This window comes from Papaver somniferum, chromosome 9 (assembly GCF_003573695.1).
Source record: "Papaver somniferum cultivar HN1 chromosome 9, ASM357369v1, whole genome shotgun sequence".
Classification (NCBI taxonomy): Eukaryota; Viridiplantae; Streptophyta; class Magnoliopsida; order Ranunculales; family Papaveraceae; genus Papaver; species Papaver somniferum.
In genome coordinates, this window is record NC_039366.1 from 6,531,081 (window position 1) to 6,550,683 (window position 19,603).

At 34.6% G+C, this 19,603-nt stretch overlaps 2 protein-coding genes and 1 long non-coding RNA gene across 4 annotated transcripts; 1 reads left to right on the forward strand and 2 right to left on the reverse strand.

Annotated features, from left to right (window-relative positions):
* The first annotated feature begins 2,993 nt into the window (after positions 1–2,993).
* On the forward strand, positions 2,994–4,233 carry LOC113308950 (metalloendoproteinase 4-MMP-like). The gene has a single exon (XM_026557391.1). It carries the CDS (start codon positions 3,030–3,032, stop codon positions 4,098–4,100), a length of 1,071 nt encoding a protein of 356 aa, XP_026413176.1. The 5' UTR covers positions 2,994–3,029; the 3' UTR covers positions 4,101–4,233.
* Positions 4,234–4,270: 37 nt separating this feature from the next.
* Positions 4,271–7,040, reverse strand: LOC113308951 (G-type lectin S-receptor-like serine/threonine-protein kinase At2g19130). The gene is made up of 5 exons (XM_026557392.1): positions 6,515–7,040; positions 5,360–5,707; positions 5,130–5,249; positions 4,743–4,957; positions 4,271–4,649 (listed from the first exon to the last, which is right to left on the reverse strand). The coding sequence occupies exons 1-4, from the start codon at positions 6,693–6,695 to the stop codon at positions 4,839–4,841; spliced, it is 768 nt and encodes a 255-aa protein (XP_026413177.1). The 5' UTR covers positions 6,696–7,040; the 3' UTR covers positions 4,271–4,649; positions 4,743–4,838.
* A 3,463-nt stretch (positions 7,041–10,503) lies between these two features.
* Positions 10,504–15,760, reverse strand: LOC113308952. 2 transcript variants are annotated; one of them, XR_003340201.1, is made up of 5 exons: positions 15,694–15,760; positions 13,785–14,146; positions 13,062–13,148; positions 12,193–12,324; positions 10,504–10,656 (listed from the first exon to the last, which is right to left on the reverse strand). It is a non-coding gene; the product is annotated as an uncharacterized LOC113308952 (long non-coding RNA). The 2 variants fall into 2 exon arrangements; XR_003340202.1 differs by lacking the exon at positions 13,062–13,148.
* Positions 15,761–19,603: the final 3,843 nt, after the last annotated feature.

A 19,603-nucleotide genomic window follows, 5' to 3' on the forward strand; every position in this document is an offset into this window, starting at 1 on the left:
AATAATAGTTAGTGTAATGATTAGTGAGATGATTAAGTTAAAGATAATTAGTGAGATTAAAAAATCAGATGGTTTTTTTTTAAAGAAGTAGAATTATTGAGAGAGTAAAGTTAGAGAAGATGAAGAAGGAAAACATGAAAAACGATGGATTTTACCAACCACAACCGGAGGAAGGGTATTTGGGTACCCAGGTAGGCTTCAAACTTAGATAATGTTGTTTGAATTGCTCCAAACTTTCAAAAAAAATGAAATTTTTTATGTAGACTTGGGCCAGTTCGGTTACGTTTTCCAAACACGCAGGTTACCGAACTCGCTCGTTAATGGAGGTTTTGGTCGTACAGTGTAATGTTCGGTTACCTAGGATAAAATGGTAGGTAACCGAACTTTGAACTTAACAATTTATTTGGGTACATCTTGTGTGTTCGGTTAGTTCGCAAACTTCAACACAACCAAGTTCCCAACCGAACTGCAGATTAAAAGTAACCTAGTGTAGAAGTTCGGTTGGTTCGCAAATTTCAACATATTTTGCGAATCAACCGAACTGGGCTTATATATGCATATATGCAATTAGGCAAACGTTCGGTTACTACAAAATTTATTTCTTGGCGAATTAGGTAGAGTTCGGTTACGAAGTTTCAAAGGTAGAGTTCGGTTACAAAGAAAACTTAACATTTTTGCGAACGAACCGAACTTGTGGACTTCTCATTATTTTCGTAAACTAAAGTTCGGTGATATCCTTATTTTGCGAAGGAACCGAACTTATGGACTTGTGTTGTTCTAATACAAGGAGTTCGGTTAAAAGTATTTTTTTGCGAATCAACCGAACTCTGAGTTCGGTTAAGAAAAAAATTAATTCTTGATAACCGAACTTTTCTCTGAAAAAAACCCTCCATTAAACCTCTCTGCAACTTCCATTTTCAACTCATTTTAATGATTACTTCTCATTTATTCAACCAAAAACGAATGACAAGTAATAGGTTTCTGAGAATATCTTCGTTAATGTTTTAAGTTAAGCTATATATATATATATATATATATAGGTGGTGGTTGGTGGTGGTGGTAATCAGAGGTGGTGGTGGTAATCGGTGGTTGGTGGTGGTGATAATCGGAGGTGGTGGTGGTGGTAATCGGAGATAGATTCAGAAAGAAGAATATTAGGTCAAATTCGAGGGAAAATTGATCACGTCTTCTCTTTTCTACTTCTTCATCATCCTCAACTGAAAAATCTCCATGAAATCATAGAAGAACAACCTTTGTTGAATCGATTTTAATCTCCAAGGATTTTCGAAGTGAAAACTATCGACCAGCAGTAGAATAAAAGAATTTGGCATTAAAAAAAATGAAAAAAAATGAATTTTATAAATTATGGGTTTGGGAGAAATTTTCTTATAAAAAATGGGTGCGTGCCTGAACTTTTCTGGGCGTGGATTTCTTAGTGTGAAAAATCTGAAAAATGGGTGTGATAATAGTTTTCACATATCATAAATCATAAGCATTGAGCAATGAGCCAATGACACTTAGAACGGTTAAACCCACATTTTCAAATATTTGATTCTGTTTCAAACCATTCAAAACGACTAAAAAAAAGTTATTTCTAATTACATTATGTTTACATCGGCAATATTCCAAAATGCATGTTAACTTTGAAGTAAATGGATCAAAAATATTAGGTGTACATATGTTAGAAGTGTCACTCCTATCCACCGTAGATTTCATCCTCACCCTACCCCACCTGGAAAAAACAGGAGGTCCGCTTTAAAAGTGAGCCAATAAGACATGAACACATAGGGGTGTAAAAATTTTGGGGTATAAAAGTGGTGGATTTCTAGCATTTTCGATCTGCTAGCAACCAAACAACAGTTTTGAACTGACACTTTTTGGTATCAGTATCGGTATGAGTATCAGTAAAGTAACATTTCGGGTCCTCCATTAATAATTTAGTATGGGGGGAGACTTCTCTCATTTCTCCTTGATAGGCTCACAGTATCCGCAAAGTATTAAGGTTTAACACTAATTAGTCTCTATTTCCGATTTGTAGATGATGAACTCAAAAAAATTGCCAAAATTGCCAAACAAGGTAGCGCTTGCTTCTTCTTTTTCCCCACCCTTTACTTGGCTAAAATCCCAAACTGTGGCCAAGCCAGAGGAGGTGATGACAATGCTTGCTCTAAGAGGAAGATCACATCAAATTGTGTTATCATAATTTTACTATTTTTTTATTTTATTTTTAGTTTTACAAATAAACTAATCGCCAAATAAAAAGCATCTTTCGACAAACAAATAAATAAATAGATAATGCAAATTATGATGTGAGACCTTCCAACAAATTGTGACCAAAACCATGGCTATGAACCACCCTGTCTTAGATAGGTATTCCTCAAGTGAACTCAAACTGTCGACTTTAGTTCTGACTTCTAAAACAGATGAAGACTTCTCTAGCTAGTTATAACTTGAAATCAATATATTTCAATAAACTCATCGTCATCTCTTTAGTTGAAACTCCCAACTATATTTTGGTTTCTAGTTCGGATTTAGTTGAACGAAACAGTTACAAAATTTTAAGATTTTTAACTGAGAAATGTATTAGTAGGTTTTATAGTTAAACAACACATATGTTTAGTCCACCTAATTTTCTCCTTGGTACATTGTAGTGTTTAGCTTTTAAAACCAGGTGTTCGAACAATACATGTCACTGTAGTACAATAGTAAACTCGTGGAGTGGTAACAATACCAGTAATATATGTATTGAAGTCATCTTTATATTTGTTAAAAAAATCAATCGATCAAATATATATATACATATATGTGTGTGTAAATATGAAAAGTTTAAATAAAAAACGAACTTCTAACAAAAAAACACATAAAATGACAGCAAGAAGCAATACTAGTAGGCAGCTGACCCACTATAACCAAACGATGAAAGCCAAAATCTTTTAATATAAGAACACAAACACAAGAAAGAATCTCTTCAAAACTTAAACATCATTTCGTGGCCATTCAGTTTCCTCAAGTTTATCTAGACAATCAAAATGTTTCAGTACGTCTCATTCTTCGTGCTCCTCTTTGTCACCATACTTCCTTCATTTCCCGCCAGAAACATGCCTGATTTCAAAACTGTTTTTCCGGTCAATCCTACAGCATGGAGTACGTTTCATAAGTTCTTAGATGTTCGTCGAGGCAGTGAAATCATTGGCATGTCTGAGTTAAAGAAATACTTCCATCATTTCGGATATCTACCGAAAAATGATACAAACTTCACAGATATCTTCGATGAAGGATTAGAATCAGCTGTTACACAATATCAATCGAAACTTGGTTTACCTGTAACAGGTAAACTCGATTCCACAACCTTATCTAAAGTTATGTCACCTAGATGTGGTGTAGGCGACAACGATGATGATATCAATCATAAGTTGCATATAAAAAAACACTACACATATTTTCCTGGTAGACCAAGTTGGGGTAGAACCAGACCGTTGATCTTAACTTATGCTTTTTCTCCCCATGATTTCATCGACTACATAAAAATATCCGACGTTCGAGCTGCGTTTAACAGATCTTTTGCGAGATGGGCGTCAGTTATTCCAGTTAACTTTACAGAAACTCAAGACTACAAACATGCTGATATCAAAATTGGTTTTTATGATAAAGACCATGGAGATGGGGAACCATTTGATGGAGTACTTGGAGTGCTAGCGCATGCATTTTCGCCAAAAAGCGGTCATTTCCATCTTGATGCAGCTGAAACCTGGTCTGTTGATTTCGACTTGGAAAAATCAAGTGTAGCTATTGATTTGGAATCCGTTGCGACACATGAAATCGGACATGTCTTAGGGTTGGGTCATTCATCTGTTAAAGAAGCTGTGATGTATCCTAGTTTGAATCCTAGAAGTAAGAAAGTAGACTTGAGATTGGATGATGTTAATGGTGTTCAAGTCCTTTATGGTTCCAATCCAAATTTCAGTTTAACTTCTTTCTTACAGTCTGAAACTACTTCACCTAGTAGTAAATCATTTAGTTTAAGAAGACACAGATCAAATCCCTTTATTTCAATTTTTTTGTATATAGAACTTTTTTACTATTGTGATTTTTTGATTTAGATATTAAATTTTTAATTATGATTTGGTTGTTGTGAATTCTTGAGATGCATGGTTTGCACCACAAGTCACAAACTAGAATCTTTGTTCTGTAGAAAACAAAGAACCATATAAGAAAAAATATATTATTATGGCACTTAATTACAGAACAATAGTGCAAAAGTTTAGCTATATATATTGGATCTGCCGTCAGTATAGACATCCTCGAATTCACAGCTTTTGCAATTTGTGATTAAAGTAAACATACATGGAAATTATAACTAATTACAATGAAATTTTCAGAATGTTTCACACACAAGGCTTCAACAAGATCTGATAGCAAACTAGAAAAGAACACATACCAAATAGAAATGCATCCAGGCTTCTCTTGGGCATGTACTCATATCTTAACATGTTTTCTTTTCCTTCAACACAACAACCCAACAGTTTCACAAGGTTGCGGTGTTGAAGCCTGGAGATCAATACAACCTCGTTCTTGAACTCTTCAATACCCTGCCCAGACTCTGTAGACAGTCTTTTCACGGCTATTTCTTGCCCATTTTGTAGTTTTCCCTGAAAACCATCCTCCATATAATGATTTAGATATTAGCCATGTGCAATAACTTCACCATTGTTGTTATTATAATCAAGCAAATGTGAACTTACCTTGTAAACTGGCCCAAAACCTCCTTCGCCCAATTTATTTTTCAAGCAGAAGTTGTTCGTAGCAAGGGTTAAACAAGCAAGCTTAAATATTTGCAATTACTGTGTTTCTCCTTCTGTTATACCATCGTTGAACATGTTTGTATTCGGAGAGTCGATGTATGTAGACTTGGATTTCAACAGATCAGTCAACACCCCTTGAAGTCCTTTCAATCTTCCTGGGTATATCATGAAGACATGAACAAAGGAAGAAAGTGAAGCTGGATGACTAGACAACATAATTTATCAATACAACTAAGGCTGAATTTATTGGTGACAGTCTTAAAAAAAAAACATTCACAGTGTTGTCTTAATAATCCCCTGCCAAAAGAAAGGAAAAGGTATATTTACCTCTTTTATTAGCCTTATTTCTCTTGAGCAGATAAATGTATCCCAAGACTCCCATGATAGTTGCCACCAAAGTGAAAACTGGTAAGACGATCTTCCAAACTATCGCCTTTCTGTTTCTGGCTGAAAATTTTAAAGACGGCATAAGCAAATAATATTTCATTCTAGGCACAAAGTTAAAACATCATAATATCTTGAGGAGCTAGGGTGGGATGACCTCCCTTATTACTTACCTTGAGCAGTAGAGACGGGTACCGGACTGCTAGGGAAGGTTGCAATGCTGCGAATTTCTGAAGCTGCAAGTCTGAGATAGAAAGTTGTTGGCCCGCCAGATGGTGTAAATTGATTGAAATTTATAATATCTTTATCCCAAGTTCGACATCCATTGCCGATGAAAGCATAAGCAATGCAAGCACATGAACCCTCGCAAGCTAATTTGCATTCTTCAGAGCCATAGATTGGTGAAAGTCGGGGTTCATCGGGCAATTTTGAGGTTGGGATAGTTAAGAAACCATCTTTACTTTCACATTGCAAAGGAGTTCTCCTGACACACCCGCCAGTTGAATCCTGGAGACTCCAATCTGTAGGAAATTGTGGGATGAAACCTGGCAAACACTCACACTTCCAGGTTTCCTGGTTACAGTTGCCAAAAGGTCCAGAAGCACTATAAACATCACACAATCGTCTGGGTTGAACATACAAGACATCCCACAAAGGCTTGCTTTCTGACCATTTAAATGACTTGATTTGGCCAGAGATATCCATAACAAATGTATGAATAGTAGATTTATCATAAAGTGAATAAGTATAGTAACTCCCGTTTGCATTTGAAATGACACTAAAATTGAATTCAAAATTTAGTCTCATCCCAGGAAGTAAAAGAAAAGTTTTTGAAGTTTCATTCCACTCCCCGGTTTTCCAAAATTTCTTCGGACTTGTTCCAATATATAACGAGCTGAAGTTTTCTATTTGGTCCTAATTCTTGGTTATAACTCCCATTGCAGGATCTTCTCGACTTCTCCATGAAGTAAGTTTCTGACTTTGGTTGTTTTTTTTACTGAACCCAATTTTTCCACCAGGTAACAGAGTATCAGTTGGATAATCAAAACTCTGCCAAATGACAACTGATGGATTAGACCCATCTCTTAACACAAGATTCCCGTCATCACCAAGAACCACTTCAGTTGTATTCAGAGTATTAGAAGCTAAACTAGTAGACCAAACTGGTGTGCTAGTTAAATTATTAAGTAAAACTAAGTTTCCATCTAAAAGTGTTAACTTTGAAGTAGATGGATCAAAAATAGGTACGTCTCTGTTAGCAACCCAAACTACAGTTTGAGCATCGAATTTGTACCAAATACCTATATAGTGATGCAGAGATGTATTACCTGGTTCGAAGAAACCCAATACAAATCTATCACCCCTTGATATCATTGTCTGATATCCGGTTAGAGATTCACCTAAAGAGATTGTATCCGCAGCAATTGTATGACGAGGTTTACTGCACATTACAAAACCAAAAACAAGAATAGAAAGAAAAAAACATGAATTGTTTAGTTGAGTATCCATCTTTACACAAATAATAATCAGGCTATTCCATAATACTTTTTCTTTTTTTGGTAAAAAGATGGTTATATTAAGAAAATAAATAAATAATGTACATATATAAAATCCTATATAAGACTCAAATTCAGCAGCTACTTGGTACTTGGTATGAGTGATAGTCTCCGTGTTGAAAAGAACTGACCAACATGTAGAAATTTAAAAGTCTCCGGAATACCCAAAATGAAGGAAAGCAATTAGAATAAGCATTCTTTTTCTCCTATTGACAGCATAGAATGTAAGTCATCGACTTTTTTTTTGGTGGTTTGCGTCGATGAACGAACGTAATTGTTGGGACAAAGAAATAGCCAATTAGTGTCAAAAAAGAAGGAAAAAATAGACACTACCTACTGATACACCATCTAGTGGAGTTCGTTTGTACCCATTACTCCTCTGCTTATAAACAAATTCAGAAAATTGAACCCAACCCTGACACATCGACCAGATAATAAGTCCTAGACAGCTGCAAACCTTGTACAAGTAGGTAGTTGATATGTGGTACAGTCTTTGTAATTTAGTAACTGGTCCCAAATTGGTATTCTTTACAATGTAGAACCAAAACGCTTTGACGAAACCTGTAGAATTCTGTTTTTCCCCCCTTGTCAAATGCTTACTGTGTGACTATAGAAATGGGGTAAATTGGACTAATTCTAAGTTTTTGAAGTAACAAGTGAAAACCAAAAACTAGCATTATTACTTCGTTCTTTAAGATTTAATACTCCGAATGTTTTCAGTGATTTTTTAAATTCTTAAGGCCAATGAGATAAAACAACGATCAGGCAAATCCGAAATAATCAAAATGAAAGCAATTAGAATGAGCAGTTTTTCTTCCCATCAGCTCAATGGTAGGTAAGTCATGGATCATTCTTGTGGCTGTGCATTGAAAGAATAATCAATGAGAATTGCGCTATCAAACAAATCGAAAATAACCACACCATGTAAATTGAAACTCAGCCACAAATAAAAACAACATTTCTAAAGCGCTCCTTTCTTTCCATACTTAATCAGAAATGACAACCCATTTCAGGAAAATGAAATTTAACATTATTCACACCAAGAAGAACATAAAAACCAACTACACTAATAGTACCTGTGTCGATTTCATCCATACTAGCAGATTTTTTTTTACATGCATGTAAACCGTTTGATGAAACTCTTAGCAGAATATATATTTGTTTTTGTCAAATGCTTCATAATTGGCTGTAAAATTGGAGTAGATTAAACTAGTTCTAGGTAAATATGACTATGGGTAAGGAATCAGAGGATGGGTTCATCATTCTTTACCTTGAAATCAAGATACTGGTGTTTCACCATACTATACTCCCCACCAGAATAGTGCTAGTGCTGATTATCGTATCGTTTACTCAAATAGAAGGATTTAGTATTCTCCTGGTGATGAGTATAGGAAGATGGACGACCGAAAATTCACAGTGAAGATCTACCAATCTACGGAGTCAGAGAGAGAGTGGAGACAGCAGGGTTTTGTTTGGTGAGAGTAGATGGAGATTCCCTGAGTTTAGAATGATTTTTTTTAGGGACCATGGTTTTTTTGAGGGGACCATGGTTTTATTAGGCCACCTTTCCTACAGTGATAAGAGGTGTCCTAAAAGTTGAAATGACTAATCTACTCTTAACCTAATTTAATTTAAAACCAATCTAATAACCACCTATATATATATAACCACCACCTCCTCCCACCACCTCCTCCCACCACCACCGCCCACCACCGCCGATTACCACCACCACCACCTCCGATTATCACCACCACCAACCACCGATTACCACCACCACCTCCTCCCACCACCACCACCACCACCACCACCGCCTATTTAAGAAATATAACAACATCAATGCAATCACAATTAAGTTCTGTTACATGATAATTTTATCGAGTATAAAAGACGCCAGCCGCAGCCTGATTCTGCCATGGGACCACTCCGCAGGTATTTTCCAACAAACCCTTCACTTTAATTTGATTTTGATTGCTTCAATCGAATAGAAATCATCAAAATAGGGTTTTAGTAGGAGTTACAGAGCCATGTTCAGTTAGGCCGATTTTCCAAAAAACCCTAGTTTACTAACCGAACTTCTTGAAAATGAAGAACACGAAGAACAGTTCGGTTCTATTGGATTTAAAACTAAGTCACCGAACTCTCTGTTCGGTTGTTTCGTAAAAAAAATTAAAACTACAAAGTAACCGAACTCCACCCTTAGAACCGAAAAAAAACAAATCCAGTCTAACCGAACTGTGTTGTTGTGGCCACTATCTTGAGTTCCAAAATAACCGAACTTAGCCAATAGAGTTCGGTTTTTTCGCAAAAAAATTTAAAACTACAAAGTAACCGAACTTAGCCAATAGATGCTGGAACTTCACATTTTTTTTGTTTGTTAAGTTCGGTAACTTCACAATTTTATCGTAGAAACAGAACTCAAAGTTCGGTTGGTTAGCTGTTAGGTACAAGTTTGCGAAAGAACCGAACTTTGTAAACTTATATATTCTTATATTATGTAAAGTTCGGTTAGATCAAAAGTGCATGCAGTTTGCGAACCAACCGAACTTTATACACCAAAGTTCGGTTAGTTGAGAACCAACCAAACATAACGCTGTAACTCCTAGAAATTCTATTATTAGAGAGTTCGTTAACCTGCGTGTTGGGAACAAGTAACTGAACTACAATTTCAGATGAGTTCGGTTACTTGTTCATCTCACGGGGAAACCGAAATACAGCTTCAGATGAGTTCGGTTACTTGTTCTTCATATAAAGTAACCGAACTACAACTTCAGATGAGTTCAGTTACTTGTTCTTCATATAAAGTAACCGAACTGTTCAAAATCCAGTTCAAATCCGGATCATTTTGAAGATTAACAAATATTCTAGGAGAGGATGGAGATGAAGAATCAGATGAGTTTTCATCATTTGAATACTAAAACTTAGTGAATGGAAAAAAAATCTATTTTCCATGTTTTTCTCCTTCATCTTCTCTAACTCTACTCTCTCAATAATTCTACTCAACTAATAATAAACCCATCTTTTAATTTAATCTCACTAATTGTTTTTAACGAAATCATTCACTAATCATCACCCAAAATTAATCAGGAGGGTAATTTAGGTATTAATATAAATATCTAGATAAGGGGTGACCTAGATTTACTTCTAATGTTTTTACCCAAAATAAAACCGTGGTCCCTCCAAAAAAACCATGGTCCCCAAAAAATCGTTCTAAGTTTATATGCAGCGGTCATACGTTAAGGCCTAACCTTATCAAGCCCATGACACACAGACCCACTATGTAAAATGGTTTCTTACAAGTGAAAAATACGGTTTAGTCCAAAAACACGTCAAAAAATACAGATAAACTAGGTACAATTTAGTCCAAAAGTTGTTTGAAATATGAAAAGTACACATATAACCTTTCTGATTTACAATTTAGTCCAAAAATTTACAGCTTAGTCCAAAATAACTCATGATGATGTCGGCAATTTTAAATAATATAAAAAAATTAAATTTTTTTTTATCTTTCGAACCGATTGTCCAAAACTCGTAAACTTTATATATTCGGAAAGCTCTTTCCAAGAGCTACAAATAGAGTAAACATACGACTATATAATTCTCATTTTTTAAAAATCTTAGTTTACATTGGTGTACAAACACGTACACATCTACAAATATCTAGAAAATCCAAAGACAGTACAAGGAGCACCAGTTTGTACACCACATAAGAAAATACATAACCACACACAAATTTACTTTTTTGAGCTTATGAATCCCTTAAAATACATAACCACACACAAATTTATTTTTTTATGGAAAAATACACTAGTGCATAAATACATATACCCCCGCAAAACATTCCTAAAATCAATAATTCATAACCACACCCTAACCTTCTTTTGCATAAGATTGCAACATTGCACCAATGTGTATACCTGCAAAACATGTATAAAAGATGCACCACAGTCAGAACTCCCACTATCCAAAAGATGCATGGTTAAAAACGATATGAGAAAATAAATAGAGAAAAACCAATGCGCGTAGGAAATTATGTGAAGCAAAAGCTCATGCCACAAACCATTAAACATTCAAACCACAGGCATTTCATCAAGTCCGACAACTTAAATATCTGGCAAACTGAAAAAAAGGTTCACAAACTACTTAACTCATTCATCAAGTACCAAATCTTAAATATTTACAAACTAAAGAAATGTTCACAGACTACTTAACTCATTGATCAAGTCTGACAACTTAAATATTTGAGAAACTGAAAATGGGTTCGCAGACTACTTAACTGCTGAATTAAGTGTATCTATGATAAGTTCAACAAAACAATAATCAACCTTCAAAACGAACAAAGTCTACCAATACACCCACTCAGTACTTTAAATAGAACATGCAAATACCCACCGCGTTTTAAACAACACGTTACACGCCTACTCAAAGGACGCGACTTGTCCATTATGTAAACCCTACATCAATCGTGCAATATAAGTTCAGCCTAACATGCTTAATTACTAATTCTAGATTTCAAAGATAAATAAACAAAAATGTGGGCTCCTTTTTGTAGGACTTTCATGACTGCATCTACCAGGGTTTTCACCCTAGAAGAAGAGTCTTGCAAGGAGATGCACTCCTCTTCCTAGGAATAGGACTGCGCCGAATATGAGAGGCACTGTAACAAGTGAGAATGTTTTCATCAAAGTTGCAGAGCCAGAGAACATAATGTGCACATTAATTAACAATCAACATGTGTATGTTTATTAGCAATCAACATGTGTATAACTAAGTACACATTAACGAATCAACATGTGTACATTTATGTGCACATTAATAATCAACAGGTGTACAACTATGTACACATTAACCAAAAAAGCATGAAAGTTAAATTAGAGAAGCATCGTTGATGCTTCTCTAATAAATTAGTGAAGTCATCCAATGTTGAATCCTTATGTTATACCTAAACTTGTGAAATAAATGTATGTTCAGTTTACGTAGTCTCTCCAGAGGCTAAAAAAAATGTTGCAAAAGACAGGGAAACCAAAACAAATTCCCTGAGCCTGTCAGCTAATATTATCTTATAGCAATGATAACACATGCCTACAAAGAAAAGGAAGAAGAAAGGCCATATTGATAATAAAGCACAATATGAGGGGTACATTACAAGGGTGGTATGTTGATAAAAACCAACTACTCAAATAGCTGCAATCCAAATTATTCTACTCATCAGGCTTGGATATTTGGAGAAAGAAATGCATAATTACAAGGGTAATGTGTATTAGGTCGTAGGATGATCGATGTTATAGGGATATATCATTGGTATTTCAAAAGATATAATTACAAGGTAAATATGTTTCCTGAACTTCAGAAACAACTGCGAGTCTAGTTGAAATGATCAATAATTTAAAATTTTCCTTAGATAAAATTACTTGTACGAAAAGTTGTCAGACAACTTGGTTACAGATTTTTACCTTGTAAAATCATCCGACGTTTTACCCTCAGCAGCATCTTCCACAAAATATCCAACAACTTATTTACATTACGTATATATGAGTTCCTTAACGGGGCAGAAAGCTCTTTACTGGTGTTATCACCCCATAAATCTGCATGACCAATAGTAGGCCAAAACGAAAGAAAGCACAATATTATTCACACTCTGAATTGGATCTATAAAGGGTGCGCTGTTATGTACATATGTAATTTGTGTCACATGTTTACAACAATGTACACTTAAAATATAAGTGTACTAATATGTACACGTGTAATTTTTGTCGTAACCAACGGCCAGTGACTCATAACATCACTGATTCGACATCCAAGAAATGAAAAAACATTGTTCACCAAAATTTAATTAAGAGTCCTAGAGTGGAATATTATGCACACATGTAATTTCTATCACATGTGTACAACAATGTACACTTATATCATTCGTGTACCAATATGTACACATCTAATTTATCAAAAAAAGAAGAATATAAATGCTATCTCTATCAAGGAAACAATAAGGCTCTCACACAAGTTCAACTTGTTCATTTGAAGCACTTAATCGGATATTCATCCATCATTCATTTTCTAAAGTAATCATATTAGTATAATCATGATTATATCAGCAGAACAGTTTCCTGATGTTCACAAAAAAGGTGCTCGTCTTACTGGATCGGTTGTGTGAAAGTTTGCGCAACTTACTCATTTATGTGCCATAGTTGACGCAGAGATAATGCAAGTTTTGCATACTTATAGTTACCTTATGGTCACTTTCTCATAGTTATATGATTGCATAACAATCAAGATATTCATTAAGAAATGGAAGACATTCTTTAAGAATGTTAAGAAGGTGTACCTTTCTACCAGCAAATCTTTCTTTCAGTTCTCTAATATGATCTTGGACTTTTGGAAGTTCAAAGTGTTCGAATGAACCGATCAGAATCTATACCAATTGGAAATTGAAGTACCATCCCAATGAAGGACAAAGAGGGACAGAAAAAATGAGAATGACATCTGATAACCACATTAGATTGATGCTCAAAACACTTGGTACAAAGAATCAATAGGCAAATGAGAACTGTTCTGTCACAATTAAGACAACTCTAAAATTAGATAACTTGTTATGTAATTTAGAAAATAGTCAGGAGTTTGTTTTTCAGATTAAGCAGTCATTGTAATCAATTCATGTAAAGCTTATAATTACATCTTAAAGAAGTATTATATGAACTTATAAAAGAAGCGAGGGGAGCTCTCCTGCATAGAAGGAACTCTAGGCATATTTTATTTATTCAAAAAAAAGTCAAAATCGTAAAAATGTAGGAAATCAGATTCAAAATGAGACAATCTCACACATTAACAATCAAAAAGTGTACTAACTATGTGAACATTAAACATCAAAAGGTGTACAACTATGTACACATTAGCGACCAATATGTGTACAACTTTGTACATGTTAACAATTCAATAACAAAATGTGCACAAACTGGAAAAGAAAGTTTTTAAAGTATCACATCACATGGTAATCAAGATAACATGATAGTACTAACTTAGATCATTTTGCTTCAAAAACAGTCCTCACCTGATTCCCACAGACTCCTTTGTTCAAGTCATGAAAGTTGGTTCCGAAATCCACTTATAATACCTTTGTTAGCCAGGCATCTCACAACTTGATAGTAAAATTAGATATGAGAATCAGAACATGCTAGATCAAAATCCAACTGGTATATGGTTTCAACTTGTCAAAATCCAGGCATGATAAACCCCCTAAACACCAGTACGCTATCTTTACTTTAGAAGGGTCAATGATTCCAGCTGCCATCAAATTTTCCTAACACCAGTACGCTATCTTTACCTTAGTAGGGTCAATGATTCCAGCTGCCATCAAATTCTACTATTTACCAGTTGCATCGTTGTACCCAAACTTGAAATTTTGGAGAGTACCTGAAGTAGAAATATAACAGCTAGTCAGCAGATGGAATACCAAGAACTATTGTGCTGGCAGAAGCAACTATACATGTACATGTAATCATCTCACCAAAAATGATCGAAGGACAGTAAGAGCTACTTGGTCCCAATTTTATTATACTAATTTGGACTCACAATAGTCAACATCATGGAAATGACAGTACAAATTTCAACAATTCTCCTAAATGAGCTATCAGATGTATAAATACGATAAGATACAGTTGTTCAGCTGAACTAACAAAAAAGTGGACTACAATATTAGTTCCTTTTAACAAGAACTGAACCCTCCCATTTAGACATTTCATGTCGAAATTTATATTGTTGTCCAATTAACTCTAACTTATTTTGATAAAATGTTAACCGAAAGTTCATTTTTAACACTGAAATGCATGTGCAGAAGTGATTGGTACTGGGTGGGATTGAAAATCAAATGCATATTTATTACACTTGTGTAGAACTATGTACACAACACATCTACAAAAAAGCATGAGGATCCAACATCCATACGCGTAAAACGTGGCACATATATTCACGAGACAGGACAATAGTGTGCAACTATGTACACATCTACAAAAATCCTGAAAATCCAACATTTATATTTATAAAACTTGTTATGCATCAATGACAAGGGACAATGGTGTACAAAGATGTACACATCTAATAAAATCCTGAGAACAAAGATGTACACATCAATTACGCATTGCTTCCCAAATGAACAAAGACTATAAAAATGATAACAATAACTTATCTCTATGATAAAGAAGTACTAGAACTCCCGTTCCAAACGGCATAAACAGAGTCCCCTAGCCTACAGAGTTATCAATAAATTATTCAAGGAGTTTAATTGTATAGTAAAAAATTAGGTTCATGTATGTAGTGACTATTAAATGATCCAAACTAGCTAAATACGTTACCAGAACAATTCATGATCGAATATTCAATCTAGCCTAATTAAGCGCTACATAAGAATTGTGCTTTTATAATACAGTAGAATAAATAAAAAATTATACATATTCCTCTTAGTGTCTATCGTTTACACAGTTCAAAATGTAATTAAATATCTTCCAGTCAAAATAAACTTCGATTAATTGATTCTAAACCACAAAAAAAGATTGAAATCATATGAAATCTACTCAGAAAATTTTTCTTCAAATTGAACCCGAAAAACACAAAAAGGCAGAAACAATTAGGTCTTATATCACATAACAAAAACAATTAGATCTAGAAAAATCTACCAAAATCATTTCTCTAATCTTCAAATTAAGCCTAAAATAAAAAAATAAACAAAAATAGATCACAGATCTATCAAAATCTAAAGCCTAGAAAACAAATTAACCGAAAATAGAAAGAAAAATCAAATTAATCATAAAAATGGAAAATGGAAAATAAGAACCCCTCAAAAAAATCAAATTAAAAACAGTAACCAAAAGATCAAAAGACAAACAAACATAAAAAAAAAAGTCGATCAAAGTTACAGAATCAATGAAAAATCAATAAATGGTAATCAAAGATCAACCACTAACCTGGGAAAAAAGAGTCGTCTTCTTTAGTTTCAAAACATGATGTCTCCCCCTTCTGTTTCTCTATCCTGAAATTCTGAAATCTAAAAATGAAAGATTTTCCAAAATAGAATTTTATATATGAAACAGCTTAAAAGGTTATTAGGGGTAGTACGAAAAAGCTTATATTTTCTGAATCGGTAGAATTTGGAGTAACTCGTCCGATGTTTGGACCCAACTGTCGGGGACGAGGAATATTTGGACTAACTAGTACCAGGCTTCAGATGAGTGGACTAAAGCGTTCAAATCCCACTAACTTTGGGACTAAACGTCAATTTCTACTTCGTAAAATTCTGATAACAAAGTTGGGTGCACGCGTTTCACCCGTTGGTTCCCAGAGATTTGTAGGGGCCAACTATTAACTAGGGCTGAACAAAAACCAAACCGTAACTTCAACAACCGAACTGTAACCGCACCGAACCGATAATCCAACGGTCGATCACGGTTTTCATTTTGATAACTGTTAGATCTACGGTTCGGTCAACAGTTTCACCCATAACCGCACCCTAACCGAACCGTATTAACCGATCATTAATATCCATTGATTTATATTTCTATAAAATCTTATCCGTCTACTCTCACTATATATCTAACTTATACATCTAACCCTAAAACTGAAACAAGTATCCTTTCTCTTCTCTTTTCATTTCTTCTTCACTTCTTCGCAGCAACTCTTCCCTCCCCTCAATCGGTTGCACCACAATCACCACCTCTTTTTCTTTCTTCTTTTCTTTTTCTTCCTTCCTCTTGCTCTTCTGTTTTAGTTAATTCTTCTTCTCCTTTTCAACATACACCACCATCAACTGCTACATCATCATCTCCAGCACCACCAGCTGCTACACTACCATAAACTGCTACACCATCATCACGAGTACCACCACAAGCTACACCACCAGCACAAGCAACACCACCTTTTGATTGGTGAAAAATCGAAGATTAATGACCACAATAGAATTTTAGGGTTCTTAAAAATTTGCTTTTCTTTTTGTCTAATTAGTTAGATTCCATGGGTTTCAAATCTTATTTGTGTAGTTGATGTGTTGATGGATGTTATTTAATTGGATTTTTTTTCTATAATCTGAAAAAATTGCAGATCTGGAAGAAAATATTAGAACTTCAGGGTTCTTAAGAATCCATTTTTTTAGTTTTATTTATTTTTTGATTGTTATCTCTATATTGGGTTTGTAATTTGATGATATGTAATATACATCCATGTAATTGAGATTTGAGAAGCAGATGCAATAATATTTCCTTCTATGTATGGGTATGAATCGGTTAAAAACCGATAGAAACTGTAACCGAACCGCGACGATGGAAACCGTAACAGATGGAAACCGAAACTGAACAGTTCGGTTACGATTTCAAATATGATAACCGTGCTATACACGGTTAGGTGAACGGTTTTAGCCATAACCACACCGAACCGCACCGTGTGCATCCTTACTATTAACAGTTGCGATTCTAATTACTAATCAACTTTTACAAAATGTGGTTGACTATGATCAAAAAATATACTCATTTACGTTATGGCATGTGTTTCTCTATTATGTCATTCCTTGTTAATGAAGAGTTTGTTATTTATCGAGTAACATATTCGGAGTTTAAAAAGAAAAATGATGAAGAACAAAAACTAACTATTGGGAATTAATATAAGTACAATCTGATATCCTTATAGTTCTTATCAATAATTTCATGATTCAGTCTTTATAATAAATGAAATATAAATTCAGTTTCCATTTTATAGAATAAGAAAAGAATAACAAGAAATTGGAATTTCCCGACTAACTTAAATCTGTAGATAATTTATTGAATTATTATAAGAATTTAAACGTATTAAAAAGATATGAGTTTGTAGAAACATATATCTATAATGTGGATCCTCATATTTATCATTTGCGGAAGTATTGTTAACCTTGTTGACGTTTTGATTCTAATTTTCAATTTCCTCCCTCATTTCAACTCGTAAAGATTCTACTTCTAACATTTCAAATGAATGTTGTTAAAAGCTTCCATTTAACAGTATGAATCTAGAATTTTTTTTTCGAAGTTATTTCTCTTTTTGCAGACAGTATCACTGGCTTCAAAGGGATTATTTTATAGGTAATGAAAAAATTTAAGACTTGCTAGCAGTTACATGTAATTGCTACATTTCATGAGTCATGCACAAGATACTTATGGACACGCTGATAACAATCAATAGTAGTAACAACCACCAATCCTAAGTGAGAAAGTCATTAAAAATACCCGGCTTGTAATATTTTCTTTAAAACAAACTTAATTTCAAATTAATCTAAGAATTGGGAGTTTTACGATAAATAATTCATCTAGCAGTGTTGGCACGAGTATTTTAAATAGAGAGGTCTTGTGTAAGTACGTACTTGTCTCCGGCCTTGAGTAGCTGGCTTAGGCATTGACCAATCGCCAGCTTAGATAGACAGATTTATTTTGTTTAAAAATCGTATAATAATTTTGAAGCTTACTGAGTGTAGGCGTGGATAATTCACATGGCTAGGTAGCAAGATCCTAAGCTATGATACACCAAAGAAAAAAGAGCGGCGAAACATAGGATAGAACCGAATGGCGCAAAGAGCGAGATATCACGTGGGTCGGACGTGATGGCCTAACAATTGTCGGATGTGATGTGACCTTTATCTTCTGACAGGTCGGGCGAACGATCAGAAAGCACTCGATCAGACGAAGGAAGATGGTCAAACAAAGGAACAAGAAGAAAGAAGGGCGAAATCGTGTTAACCAGACGATCAAGACTCGACCTCGGGTGAAGAACTATCAAAAACCAAGACTCTATCGGTCAAACCAGAAAGTCGGGCGAGCAGTGCAGGTCTGATAGGGAACAACTAAAATTGATGTAATGTGACCAACATTATAATTCTGTTGTATGTCGACCTTGGCCTATAAATACAAGGGCTGGTCGAGAGAGAGATGCAGGTTGAAAGAGAGAGAAACGAGACACCACATTTGAGAGTTTGAGAGTTACACCATTTGAGAAGGAGAGAACACCTTGTAATAAAAAAAAAGAAATAATAATATTCATCCTTTCACCCCGTGGACGTAGATAATCATACCGAACCACGTATATCTTTGTGTCTATGTTTGTTGTGCATCTTTACTTAGTTTTAATTCATCTTCTATACCATTTGATGTAGTGTGTGGTTTTATGCCACTACACTGAGTGTGCTTTACTTCAACTTTTTCTATAAATTATGAATTTTTAATGCTCTTCGAGCTTCAATTGATTGAATATAAATTTTATATTTTAATTTTCTTGACTGATGTTTGACTGTGGTTTTGAGAGCATCTGCACCAATTAGTGGATTATATCACGGGAATGACCTTTTATTTTCTCAATGTCTTCCACTCTTTGCTATGGACGAAGAGATTTATCGATCTAGCAGGGAAAAAAAAAAACAGCAACAAGAGATTTAGGAATAAATATAAATTTCTAAAGATAACAATGCTTGGAGTAACATATATAACACTGGAAGAGTATCGTTTCTGAAATGAAATTGATAATAGTACGTGCTTGGAGTCTTGGAAATGGAAGGAAGATAAAAATATGGATACGTGTCTGGATTCCTGGTCAAGAATTGGTGCATCTCTGTTTTCAATCCAGTTAACAGTTTGAGCATCGAATTCGTACCAAATACCTGTATAGTAATTCTGAGACATATTACCTAGTTTAAAGAAACCCAGTTCAAAATTATCACCACTTGATATAATAGTTTGATCTCCAGTTATAAAATCACCATAAGAAATTGTAGCCGCAGCCGTTGTATGATGGGGTTTATTGCACATGAGGAAACCAAAAAGTAGAACACAAAGATGAAAAAGCCATGAATTGTTTCATATTGTATCC